The sequence below is a fragment of the Leptonychotes weddellii genome, chromosome 6 (genome assembly GCF_054177405.1).
Source record: "Leptonychotes weddellii isolate Sample4059 chromosome 6, ASM5417740v2, whole genome shotgun sequence".
Taxonomy (NCBI): Eukaryota; Metazoa; Chordata; class Mammalia; order Carnivora; family Phocidae; genus Leptonychotes; species Leptonychotes weddellii.
In genome coordinates, this window is record NC_138374.1 from 45,343 (window position 1) to 59,129 (window position 13,787).

A 13,787-nucleotide genomic window follows, 5' to 3' on the forward strand; every position below is an offset into this window, starting at 1 on the left:
AGGAAAGGACACGGTAGAAATTTTTGGTTTTATGCCCCATCATTAAAAAGCATAATATCAAATTTTTATGACCCTTGAGCTTATTCAGATCTGTTATTTTTGCACTTTGTTCAAAACCTGGTTTTCTCACTCAACTGCCCTGCTGATAATACTGCTTTCGAAATTAAACAAATAATCTGTGAAGAATCTAAAATCCAAATCCATGACTAGACAATACTTGGGGTCCTCTCCTTCAGCCATGGCCTCCTGAGAGAACCTGAGAAACGATCCCAGATGCCAGCCCCCAGCCCTGCGTCAAGCCAAGAGCCAAGAACAGAAAATGAGTCTCACACCCCGTGAGAGAAACACTTACCCAGTCACGTCAGAGCTGGCCTGGCCCTGTCAGCTGCAGAGTCTGTGCGCGGCTGACTCCAAGTAACATCAGTAAAATAGCATCACCATTGGATGTAAAGTCAGTCAGAGCACAGGTCAAAGAGAGCACGGAGGGTCAAGGGTGTGAGGAGAAAGCTGGGCTGCCAGGCAGTGTCTCGGGGAGTGTGTCCAGCATGCACTGAGCCTCCATGTTGAGGCCCGCGGGGTGCAGAGGCATCTCCATCCGTGACACAGTGTGGGCCCCAATAGCCCACACCCAGGCTGGTCTCAGCCCCTGCAGGTGTGGAAGGCCACCTTGCTGCAGACATTCAGGGTCCTCACACACGGCAGCCTCCAGGCTCAACGCCGGCCTTTCCCAGATGAACACGTCAGAGCCACACTCTGTTCCAAAGACCAGTCTGGACAGGTGGAAAGGTCCTAGGTGTGGATCCAGCCAAACCTGTGTGAGGCCAGTATGCATGTCCACACACGATTCATCCCATCTGGATAGCAGTTCCTAGATCCAAAATAAAGGGATAAAAATACCCCTCCAGCCAGCTGGGAAGAGAGGCCTCACAGTAGTCTGCTCAGGCCAATGGACAGAAACCTGATCAGTTATTGATGTGTTGTTTCTTAAAAGGCCATTTTAATCCTCCCCACTGCGTGTGTAAGATGTCACTCAGAGTACGAGGACTTGGAAAGCTGCCTCCCTGCAGGCAAGGCAGAATGAAAGGCCAGGTCCAGCAGAGGGGTGGCCAGTGCCCACCAGGCTGAGGCTCTCGGCTTGCCCCTTCTGCCCATGACCTAACTTCCACAAGAAGCCTCACAAAACACGCTGAGGGGCGGGGGTGGGGAGGGGGCAGTTTGCCCCGAGCCAGCAGCTCCAACTATCACCACTTGCTTAAGGTAATCGATTCCTCATAATTAGTAAATAATCTGTGGGAAATATTCTGAGGCCATGTAAGGTCCTGTGTCTGTCCAAAGTTTTACTTGTCCACACGTTTTTAGCAATGATTGATGATGTCATTTCCTTTCTCCTACTTTAAGGATGAGCATTCTCTTAGTTCCATTTTTTTAAATTTTATATATTTTATATTTTATATATTATATATATTATATAACATAATAAAGTCATCATACAGCACATCATTAGTTTTTGATGTCGTGTTCCATGATTCATTGTTTGCATATAACACCCAGTGCTCCATGCAGAACGTGCCCTCCTCAATACCCATTACCAGGCTAACCCATCCTCCCACGCCCCTCCCCTCTAGAACCCTCAGTATGTTTCTCAGAGTCCATCGTCTCTCATGGTTCGTCTCCCCCTCTGATTTCTCCCACTCCATTTAATTAATTAATGAAAATATGGACTCGTAGAATCTTAGCATGGTTGTTTCCTATCGTTAATTATTCGGGTTCTTGAATTGGTTCAGGTTTCACTAGCAGGAGCCCCTTCCAGCTGGCTCTGTCCCCTTTGTGACTTCTTGTCATCATTCTTTGAGCAGTTTCTTGCTGGAGAGCACCAGCTCCTTCGCAGGACGTGTGGCCCAGCTCTTCTTCCCTGTCGTGCCCACGTGTTCAGCTGCAGCAGCTCAGGGTCATGGCCGTCTCCTGCACACTGCAGGGCAGCTGCTGGATGAGCCCGGGCTGTGCTCAGCACTGCTGCGGGCGTGTGGGTGCTCGGTGCATCAGCACACACGGGCCTTCTGCGGCCCCAGCGCCACCACACACTTCCGCTCTGAGACCCTCCATGCGTGCGAGCAGCATCAGGCTGTCTCAGCCGGTGCCTTCTACAGAGTCACAGGCTTCCTGCTCGCCCCAGTGTCCCAGGGCTGCACCATCACCAACATCCTGCACATCTGCTCGGCCGAGGACTCCTCCCGCCTCCTGCTGGTCACCTTGCGCTCCCCGGCTGTGTTCTGTGCCTACATCAGCCCGGCCTCCAGCTACAGCCCTGAGAGAAACAGAGTGTCCGTGTGCCATACACTGCCCTGAGCCCCACCCTGACCCCAGCATCTACTCTCTGAGGAACGCAAAGGTCAAGCCCACCCAGGGAGACTTGTTACACTTTCCAGAGGTTCATGGTGATATGCAAGCCCTTCCTCCGGCCTGGACTCCCTGTCTGTCTCCGAGACCAGGCTTGTGGAAGTTGGGCCGGGCTATCACCTGTCAGCTCGATTACCAGCAGGTGTGCGTGCTGGCCATGCCATCCTGGGTTTGCCTGACCTGTGTGGCCCTATGCACACAATAAATGCCTCATCTGCAGAATCTCGGCCCGGGTCCGGCTAGGTGCCCTTCTTGCATCCAGGAAACGTGTCATCGCCCTTGGGTGAGCCCTACAAACTGACAGTCAAACTGCCCCAAGGCCTTTCTTGACCCAGCTCGTCCTTAGCTGTGACAATCTCGGGCCCACCGCAAGCTCTAGCTGAAAGGGTCACCAGCTGGATCTATAATGTCTTACTGTCCCCACGACTGCACTCAGGGGGGTGGTCTGTTCCCAGAGCCCCTTCCTCAGTGCACAGTTGACCCCATTCTTCAAGTCTTACCTACCACTGCCCCGAAGGGTTCATCCTCTCCCAATAACAGCCCCTCACTCTGTCTGCTGCGGCTGCTTAACTGCCCCCGGTCTACTGTATGCTCTAAGTCCACATAGCAACTTGCCTCTTTGGCCGCATTTTCAATTCCTATCCTTGCTGTTCCCGCCTCATGCTGGAGATTCACAGATGCCCCTCACCCCTCCAGAGTGTGTGGGAGCCATGACACAGTCTTTGGTCTCACCTGGGCCTTCCCTGCTGGGCCCTCAGGTGATTCTGTCTCGATGGGACAAGAATAGGGACTGCTTCAGGGTCCTGAAGTCCTAACTGCCCCATACTTCCCGTGCGGCTTCTCCGCTCCACGCATTCTCCCTCACCAAGGTCGTGCATCAAGAGTGACTCACAACTCAGTCTCACCACCCGCATGAAGCTCTGTGTCCTGGACCCTTTACCCAGTGGGGGTTGGGGGGCCCTTCATGTGGGTCATAAGTGCCCTGTTCCATCCTAGAACAGCCCTCTACCCACTTATTCATCAGGGAGATGCCACAGCCCCTCATGGTCCAAATGCTCAGCTGGTCTTCTGGCCTTTGCATAAAACGACCCCTCAGTTGCCAACACTCCCTCTGGTTCCCGGTGTACCTGGATTCCTCACAAACCCTTTATAATGGTCCTTAACCATAGCTGTGGGTTGAACTGTGTGCCCTGAAAAGATATGTGGAAGTCTTAACACAGGAATTTTTGAATGTGGCCTTCTTTCGAGATAGGGTCATTTCAGATGTGGTCAGCTAAGGTGAGTTCCTGCCAAAGTAGGGTGGGCCCTAATCCCCCTGTCTGGGGTCCTTAAGAAAGACACAGTGACATGGACACAGAGGGAGAAGCCACTTGAGGATGGAGACAGGGGTTGGAGCAAAGTGTCTACAAGCCAAGTGTGCCAGGACACTGGACAAGGCAACCAGGGCCCTCCCCATGGGCTCAGACAGGGACGGCTGACCCACACATCGATGTCAGTGTTGGGCCTCTACTCCTGGATCAAAATAAGTTTCTGTTGTTTTAACCCTCCCACTGTGTGGCACTTTATGACAGCAACCCTAGGAAACTACATTTTGCACAGGTGGCCATCCTGAGCATGAGCTGTGGCTTTGGGTCTGGTGGCCATTCAGATGCGGTGGGAAGCACATCAGGGCAGACAGTACATTCAATAGAGGGCACGGGGAATGGGTCCATAGCCCACAGTCCCCAAGGGGTGTGGAAGGGGCCTGAGCCAATGTTCAGTGAGGTGGGATGGTAAGAGTCTGCAGCATGGGGTCGAGGGTTCCACTGAAGGGTCCTGGAGTAAGATTTTGGGCTATATGCCAATTGTTTGGTGTAGTTCTCTCTGTACATAAGATAGCACTAATGCAAATTAGGCCCATATCAAATGCTGTCTGCTGCATCATTATGTCTTGCCTAGGGCAGGCCCTCAGCCCCATTTGTGCAAGCGAGAGACGTGTCCCCATGCACCTGCCCTTCTGCTCCCAGGCTTGCCAAGAGTGCAGCATCCCAGCGTGTGGCCCAAGGTCTACCCTCCCCCATTCCCCCAACACGGAGATGTTTCTCTGGCTCTACTCTCTCTCCCATTAGTCAGACCAAAGTTTTCGTTGCTACAATCCTTCTGGTTTCTCTGGGCAGCTCCTGAGAAGAGTTTCTCTTCTGTACCAAGGGGGCAGCCACCCGGCCACCCCTTCAGACCTGGATTAGGTCGACTTTCCTCCTGGACAGAGAGCGCAGTAACTGTCGCTAAGACTTGCTCAGAATCTCTTTTTCTTTAACACAAAAGCAGACTGGAAGTGGGTGGCCCCTAGGCGGCTGGTCCTTCTGCTCCCCTCCCTCATCATACCAGCTCACAGAAGAAGGGCTGTTCTGGCTCCTTCTGGGCTCCAATGGAACCCACCCAATGGCATCACCAGGCTCCCCTCTCAGGCTGAGCTCACTGCAGCCGGTGTGGGGACAGCCGAGAGGTGGCAGGAGGGCCACGGGCAGTGCCGCTGCCGCCGGCAGGCAGCCTCCTGACTGGGGAGCCTCACGGCGTGCTCACACCAACCACCCCATGCTCTGCTCTGCTCTCTTTTACAGGGTCCCATACGGCCCGGAGCGCACAAGCAAGGGTGGTATCCCCTCTGAGGCCTTGTCAGGGCTGCGTCCTGGCAACTGTCCTCACTTTCTGAAACACATGCCCAGGTCAGAACGCTCTCTGGGTAGACTGACCCCATGCAAAGGCAGGAGCACCCACCCAACACTTGGCTCAGTCTGTCTGGGGCTGCTAAAGCTGAACACCACAGACTGGAGGCTGCAAGTCCCAGACCAAGGCATGGCAGACCCGGTGTCTGGTGAGAGCCCACCTCTGGCTCTCCTCCCTCTGTCCTCACAGGGAGGACTGGGTAGGGCGCTTTCTGGAGTCTCTTACAAGGGCACCGATCATATTCATGAGGGCTCCAGGATCACGACCTCGTCACCTTCCAAAGACCGCCACCTTGAGCGCTTGGGTTTCGACATAGGAATTTCAGGGGACCCAAATATTCAGACCATAGCAGATGTGGAAACCAGTGATACCACACACACTAAGCCAGTAGGAGAGTCCCTGACTCATCCCTTGTGGTCTCTAGGGGGAGCAGGGCAGCCCCCAGCGAGCCTGAGACAGCGGGGAAGGAGCGTGGCTCAGGGTTACCCTGTCAGGCGGTGGGGCCAGGTGAGGGTCTCCACACACAGGCAGTGACTTGTGACCCGGGTCTCTCATCAGCTTGTCCAGGTGTGGGGCAGAGGGTCTGGAGGAAGACTCCTCTCTTACTCACAACACCAAGGGACATGTGCTGAAACAAGATGTGGGTGAATTTGGTCCTGCACAGGTAGGAAATGGGCACTAGGGCAGAGCTGGTGGCAGCCGGCCAGAGTGCTGAAGGTGTGAGCCAACAAAGAGCTGGTGCACAAAGGCCAGGTGTTTGGTTTTGGCTGCAAGCATTTAAGAAAATCAATTTCAAATCTACTTCAAGTCACCACTCAGCTAATGAAAGAGACCTCTGTGGTCACACGTAACAAAGAGTCTTTACATAGACTGTATGTTGGACCACAAATCAAATCTGAATACATTTTAAGAGATTGAAATCACAAAAAGTATCTCTGACTACAGTGGAATGAAGCTAGAAATGAACAGCACCAGGAAAACTGGAAAATCTACAAACACAACAGGCTCATAAACAGCCAATGGGGCAAAGACATCACACAGAAAGCTAGAAAAATCTTTGAGCTGAATGGAAATGAAAACACAACATACCAAGACATGGATTGAAGCAAAAAATAAAAAAATGCCTTCATTAAGAAGAATCTCCAAACAATAACCTAAATTTATACCTTAGGATACTAGAAAGAGAAGAAGAAACCAGATCTGAAACGAGTAGAAGGAAGGGAGTCATGACGAATAGAATGAAAGCAAGTGAATGTACAGCACAAATCAAGAGAGAGAATAATGAAGATAAACATTTTATTCTTTAAAAAGGTAAATAAAATTCACACTTAACTAGATTGACCATGAAAACAATAGAAAAGACTCAAGTTACTAAAATCAGAAACGGAAGTGGAGGCATTCCTACCAAACTTGAGGAACAGAAGCAGAGACAGTGAGCATGCACCCAGCACATGACATAATTCAGATGAAACGGACAGATTACCAGAAACACATAAACTACCAAAACTGACCGAAAATAAACAGAAAATCTGAGCAGACTTATAAAAATTAAAGAGAATGAATCAGTAAATAAAAATCTCTGAACAAAGAAAAGCCCAGCCCCAGATTCTCCACTGATCATCTCGACTGATGCAGAAAAAGCATTTGACAAAACCCAGCAGACCTTCAGGATGAAACACTCGGCAAACTGGAAAGGAAAGGAACCTTTCTCAACATGACAGAGGCCATATATGAAAACCCACAGCACGCACCAGGCTCAGCGGTGGGTGGACTGCAAGCTCCCCTCCTATCGGGGGGAAAGTCATGGACGCCTTTCCCGCCACTCCTAGTCAAAACAATTAGGCAAGAAAAAAGAAACAAAAGGCATTCAGATGGGAAAAGAAGTAAAATATCTGTATTCACAGACACATGATCTTCTATGTAGAAAATCCTACAGAATCCTACAAAAAACTATTAAATTCAGGAAAGTTGATGGTACAAGATCAATACATAAAAATTAGTTGAATCTCTACATACCATCAATGAAAAACCCTAAAGGAAATTAAGAGAACAATTCCCTTCACAATGATAGAAACACGTACTTTCTGCTTCCCGCCTAAGTCTGGCATCCTGGCAGTGCTCACACTGGTGCCCAGTTCCCCAGGGGCAGTGAAACAGCAGAGACTCATTGCCTGCACAACAGAAGACCTCTGTCCACACGAGCCCAGAGCCCCAGTCAAAGTGAGCGTCCCCAGGAGTGGACACGGCTGAGCCACACTGCAGCTCCCGGGCACACCACGTGGGCCTTGGCCCGGTCCAGGTGGGCATTGCAGCCGATGCCCTAGGTCAGGCCACACCTCACTTCTAGACGCTGGCACAGGGGTGCTCGGCACCCACTAGCTGGGCCTCCGCATGACCTGGGGGGACACTGAACTGAAAACAGTCCATCAAGGGCAGGGTAGGCGTTTGACAGGTCTCTGGGAAATTGACCCGACTGCCCGGCCCCCCAGCGGTGTCTGCCCCCCAGTGACTCTTGCCTTTGGAGCAAGAACACAGGAAGGTTGTACATGGCAAAAATGCACTCAAGGACTCTTTGTCCAGAAATTTCAAAAATTAGAAATCAAATATTCACCTTCCATCTCAATTTGTATCCTTAATTTTGATTTTCTTAAGTTTTCTCACACTTTATTTTGATGGTGTCAATGACATTAAGGAATTAAAATATTAACAAATGAATGCCTAAGTACCGTTTTCTGAGGCATCTCCACAGAGTTAGGGTGTCGGCTCTTCACGCGCACACAGACGCTTCACTGCCTGCAAAGGGCTGAGACAGCCCATCTCTTTGGGGCTCACGTGGTGTGGTCCCCTCCTCTCATGGACCTCTTGGAACCCAGAGCCCTGTGGAGAGCAGCACATTCACCTGGAAGGAGGAAGGGCCACACCTCACAGCCACCTGGGTAGGGAGAGTGCTCCACCCACCTGCAAACGATGACCGCACGGGTCAGGCGGGAAGCACACAGGACCCATAGACCACGCACCTCGTAAATCATGCTCATATCTACACATCAGTGCAAAGAAAGGTTCTCATGGATATAAACCAGGATGCTGAGGGATTCATTTCTGAGTGTAGAACAAGTGTTTTCCATTCTCTTTCTTTGTTCTATGAGTTTTTAAATTTACAATAATAAACATGTATTGTTTTATAAACAGAATAAGATCAATAATGGTTGCTTTCCAAAAGATTTGCCAGATGACCAGTTTTCGAGAGGGCAGCTCAGGTTTTCAGACCAGCATGGAGGAGGTGAGGAGAGTCTGGAGGGAGACGAGGATTTCCAGGGAGGGCAGGAGGACCCGGTCAGCAGGACCCCCTGCGCAGCAGCCCCAGCACCTCCCGAGCCACAGTCTGCGCCTGCTCTGAGCTGCACCCCCAGCTCAGGGCTCAGGGACCTGCAGCTGCCTCAAGAGGGTCCCCCCATGCTCTTCCCTCACAAGAAGCCTAATCAATACCCTACAAATGCACTGAAAGGACTGGGGGCCACCGGGAAAAAGCTCAGCACACAGCCATGAAGGGGGCACGGTCCGGCTGCCTGGGGCAGGAGCGGAGCACTATGCTTTGGGGAAGGGCAGCACAGATAGAGGGGTCCCGCACACTGCCTCTAAGTCCCAACCGCTCTGGCTGCTTGGCTGACACCCTTACTCTGCTCCCCATGCGTCTTCCAGACCCCTGTCCCATGCCCAGACCCCCACCCCACTTCCTGCCAGCTCCCTTCTCTCCCTCCTGACCCCAGGGGACGCACTCCTGCCGCACACCTTCCCCCACCCCCCAGGCCCAGGGATATCCAGTGTGAGGGTGACCAGGCTGTGGTCAGGGTGGGTGTGGTCAGGGAAGGAGGGTGTGAGGAACGGTGTGAGGATGGGGTGGGGAAGGTGTGGTCAGGTGGGCGTGGTCAGGGCGTGGTCAGAGTGGCGGTGGTCAGGGATGCAGGGTGTGAGGGTGGGGTGGGGAAGGTGTGGCCAGGTGGGCGTGGTCAGGGCGTGGTCAGAGTGGCGGTGGCAGGATGCAGAGAGTGAGGGTAGGGTGGGGACAGAAGGGAGGTGGAAAGGCTGTGGCCAGTGTGGGTATGGTCACAAAGGGCTGGGTCCCTCTGTGAGTACTGGGGACTCTGGCACAACGGAGCACCTGGGCCGGTTCCAGCACCCTCTGTGGATGTGAAGAGGGGCGCCCAGGAGTTGGTTCGTCAGGGGCCCCCATCCGGATGCGCACAGGAAAACCACGTGGGCAAGAAGCTGTGGGTGCAGAACGTTGAAAACATGCGTCCACATCGGACCAGGGTGAAGAGGGGGTAGCTGAGAACAGAACCTGGGCTGAGGGGGGACGGTCTGAGGAATGTTTCTGAGATGAATTAATGCATGAATGAGTGGGTTCAAAGGGACTTTAATGACATCTTTTGAAATGGGACAATGAAAGCTCTCCAGGGCCTGGGCTCTCTCCCTCCTCTGGTCTCACTGATGTCGCCCATGGCCAGCTCACTGTCATCACGTCCTAGGGTACGCTGTGTCTTCCATCTCAGCCTGAGCTTTGGGGCCGAGGCTGCAAGGAGCCCCACCTGCGTTTAAGGAGAGAGACGTGCACTGGGCCCCTTGGCCATAGCTCAGAGCCCCCCTGACTTCTGGCCCTGGTGTGTCACTTGAAGCCAGAAGGTCAGACAAGGACTAGAGTGGGTGAGCCAGGGTCACACTGCAACCCCTCCCACCCTGTCTGCTCAGGCTCCCTGCAGCCGGCCAGGACAAGGTACTAGAAGGGCCCTGTGGGCAGCCATGAAAAGAAACCCAAAGAAAACTCCAGGACCCTCCCTAAACTCCACATCCACCCACAAGAAGATTCCTGTCTAAGGAGCAACTTTGAAGGGACGGCCGAATTTCCTGACATCCAAGCCTGTGACGCAGGAGTGAGGGTCATGAACACATGGGCTGATGGCTCTCAGGGTCTTTAAATGTAGGCACTGGCCAGAGCAGAGCCCCGGGCATAGGCACAGTACAGAAGGGACAGCAGGACAGACACCAAGGCACAGAGGTGCACACCGGTGGGGCTCAGGGGCGCCTCCTCCTCTTCCTCCTCCTCCTCAGGGCCCAGCTCTGGCTCCCCAGCATCATCATACTCCTCCTCCAGGGCCAGGTTCTGGGACACTCTGGGCCCCTCATCTTTCTCCCCCATGGGGACAGCTCCGATGTCCTCATAAACACCTTCTGAGGGCAGACTCCCCAACATCCTGGAACCTGCAAAAGCCACACCAGAGCCCTCTAGAAGAGACACTCCCCACAGTCTGGCAACCCCTCCCCAGCCCCCAACTGACCTCCTGTCTGCTGGCCCTGTGGGGCCTCCCATGCATGCAACCTGGCCCTTCTGCTGCAGTCGCCCACCAAGAGCAACATCCCCCACAAGGGCACATGCCTCCCCGGGCACCCAGGGCTGGTTAGCCCCACCATACAGATGGCCTGAGGAATCAGGACACCACTGGGGACTTGTTCTCACACCCAGGCCACCCTTCAGAAGCAAAGCAAGGCCCAGGATCCCCTGAGTCCCCAGGGTCCAAGAGTGTCACTGAGAAGTCGCCATGCAGTGGGGGTCCAGGTGGGACCAGGCATGCAGAGCAGTTACCAGGATAGAAGGGGCCTGTGATGGGCTGGGGTCTCAGAGTGTGTGCCCCCAGCCTCCCCATCCCGAGCCTTGTGTTCACCTCCCCAACCACACCCACCTACCCCTGAGGGTTCTGCCACGGTACCACTGCGCTCCCAGGACCAGGGAGACAATAACCAGAAGGGTGCCGAGGACAAAGCAAAACGTCATGGGCAGGTTCTCGGCCTTGAGGGCAGATGGAGGGGCCAGGGGAGGGCCTGTGGGGACAGTGAGAGGCGGGGTCTCCCTTGTGTGCCTGTGTGCCTGGGGTATTGTGACCTTGGGTCTGGACCACCTGAGCCTCTCAGGGAGGGGGAAGGCACCCAGAGGAGAGATGACCTTGTGCTCCTCCCCCAGAGACAGCCCCGAGGTCATAGGGCAAAGTCAGGAGGGAGGGGGCACAGGAGGGAGGGGGCCAGAAGGGAGGCCACAGTGTTCCCAGGTCAAACCCCCCAGTTGGTAAAAGAAAGACCCCAGAGAAGTTGCTGGGCAGGGCCTGGGTCTGCTGTCCCTCCCAATGGCTCTCCACAGAGGAGGATGCATAGCCGTTTTCCTTGGAGGAGGGAGTGGTCCTGGTCCTCCTGACCTTGGCCCGACCAGCCTAAGGAGGGGCTGACTGGAGCCTTGGCACCCACAGGAGACTCCAGGGCACCCCTCTGTGCAGAACCCATTGTAGGGCCCCTCTGAGTTGGGGCCAGACGAGAGCATGAGCTGAGCCCTGAGGGAGAGCACACTACCCGATGTCCATGCCAGCGCTGGTGGCAAGGCCGTGGTTCCCCTGTCACCTGCGAGAGAAATAGGAAGGATCTGAGGGCAAAGTAGGGGAGGCAGCCACAGCCCTGGGCAGCTAGACCCTTACTCAGACCCTCAGGGAAGTGTCCCAGCCCCACTCAGCCTGAGCCAACATGTCATGGGACAGCCACAGAGGCAGCCAGAGGAAGCCAGGTTCTGTGGGGATACTCGGAGGAACCCTTCTGGTAACCCCTCCCCAGCCCCCAACAAACCCTCCCACCCCGCCTGTCCCGCTACCCCCTGCCCACTCACGGGAGCAGTGCACGCCCGCATCCTCCTTGTGCCCACAGTCTCCGAGTCCCCATGGCTCTGCAGGACAGCTCCACAGGGATGCCTCGCTGCCACGGCACCCCACCTCATCCAGCCACACAGGCCCCGAGCCTGGCCCGAAGGCGGCCCCCACAAGGGCACCCACAGCCGGGCCACAGCCCAGCTGGCGGCACACAACCTCTGCGTCTGCCAAGTCCCAGGAATCATCACAGATGGTGCCCCAGAAGCCAGCATGCCAGAGCTCCACGCGGCCAGAGCAGTTGTCCTTGCCCCCATGCACACGCAGCATACCCTCTTCTGGAAAAGGGGGCTGGGTCACTGCAGGGCAGGACCAAGATGAAGAGTGGACAGGGAGATGGACAGAAGGGTACCTGGGCAGCTGTGGGTGGATGAGCAGTTGAGGGTCTCCCCGGAATCCTGTGCCATTTTCTCTGACAATCCTATTGGATTAAGTAGGAACCATCCCACTGTAAATGCCCTGAAAAGCTTCAAAATGCAGTTTGTAGAACCCACATGACCCCCCGGCCCTGAATCATGGATGGGTGGCTTGTCAGAAACCACCAGCATCCCACCTGCACAGGTGATCCAGACCTCCTCTCCAGGGGTGCAGGAATGTGGGTACCATGGTGCCGAGGGGCACTGCCACAGCGTGGAGTTTCTCAGCCTGCGGCACTCGATGTTGTCCACCCAGGAGATGCCCGAGCCAGTGTGGACGGGCCTGTTCTCTAGCCAGCCTTGCTCCCCACAGCCGAGCTGCTTGCAGATGATGGACAAGGAGATGTCCTTCAGGCCATTACTGCACACGGCGCCCCACGTCCCATTGTAGAACACATCCAGCCACCCAGCACAGTGGTGGATGCCACCTCGCAGCCTCAGAGCCACTGACCCTAGAAGACAAGAGCAGTCAGGCCAGGGGAAATCTCCAAAGGAGAAGGCCAAAATGAGAGAGTCCCAGCACCAGCATCAGTGCTGCTTGGGACATCTAACCCAGGGAGCCCCTGGCATGAACCTTAAATCAATCACGCATCCCCATGACAATCTCCACCCCAAGGATGTAGGTAGCAGTTAACCTCAGGTGACCAGATTTCATCCCCAGCTGTAATGTCTCAGCAGGTGTCAGCTAACTGTCCAGAAATCCGTCTTTGGAAATCATTCAAAATACAGAATAATCCGGGTGCTAAATGAGAAAAATATGCAGCCAAGAATACTTTATCCATCAAGGCTTCATTCAGAATACAAGGAAAGATAAAAAAAAATCCTCCAGGACAAACAGAAACTAAAAGAATTTGTGATCACTAAACCAGCCCTGCAAGAAATATTAAAGGGGATCCTTTAAGCAAAGAGAGAGCCTAAAAGTAACAAAGACCAGAAAAGAACAGAGACAATATACAGAAACAGGGACTTTATAGGTAGTACAATGGCCCTAAATTCATTTCTTTCAATAGTTACTCTGAATGTAAATGAGCTAAATGCCCCAATCAAAAGACACAGGGTATTAGATTGGATAAAAAAGCAAGACCCATGATACGCTGTCTGCAAGAGACTCATTTTAGACCTAAAGACACCTCCAGGTTGAAAGCGAAGGGTGGAAAACATGTATCATGCTAATGAACATTAAAAGAAAGCTGGGGTAACAATCCTTATATCAGACAAATTAGATTTTAAAACCAAAGACTAATAAGACATGAGGAAGGACACTATATCCTACTTAAAGGGTCTATCCAACAAGAAGATCTAACAATTGTAAATATCTATGCCCCTAACATTGGAGCAGCCAATTATATAAACCAGTAAATAACAAAATTAAAGAAACACATCAATAATAATACAATAATAGTAGGGGACTTTACAAACAGAGAAAGACATGTATCATATGATCTCATTGATATGAGGAATTCTTAATCGCAGGAAACAAACTGAGTGTTGTTGGAGTGGGGGGTGGGGAGGGAGGGATGGGGTGACTGGG

The 13,787-nt window shown here is 53.3% G+C and overlaps 1 protein-coding gene across 6 annotated transcripts in view; it reads right to left on the minus strand.

Moving 5' to 3' along the window:
• Positions 1–1,619: 1,619 nt before the first annotated feature.
• Positions 1,620–13,787, minus strand: part of SCART1 (scavenger receptor family member expressed on T cells 1) — a 33,230-nt gene continuing 21,062 nt past the window's right edge. For 4 of the 6 annotated variants that reach the window (XM_081823250.1, XM_081823251.1, XM_081823249.1 and 1 more), the window contains exons 8-13: positions 12,394–12,708; positions 12,193–12,261; positions 11,804–12,118; positions 11,497–11,544; positions 10,843–10,977; positions 10,055–10,359 (exon numbers count right to left, since the gene is read on the minus strand). In XM_081823250.1, coding sequence (XP_081679376.1) covers positions 10,073–10,359; positions 10,843–10,977; positions 11,497–11,544; positions 11,804–12,118; positions 12,193–12,261; positions 12,394–12,708 — 1,169 coding nt within the window. In that variant the 3' untranslated portion in view covers positions 10,055–10,072. Of the gene's footprint in view, positions 2,306–9,501; positions 9,690–10,054; positions 10,360–10,842; positions 10,978–11,496; positions 11,545–11,803; positions 12,119–12,192; positions 12,262–12,393; positions 12,709–13,787 lie in introns of those variants that run through there. The other 2 variants (XM_081823247.1, XM_081823246.1) reach the window with 2 other exon arrangements.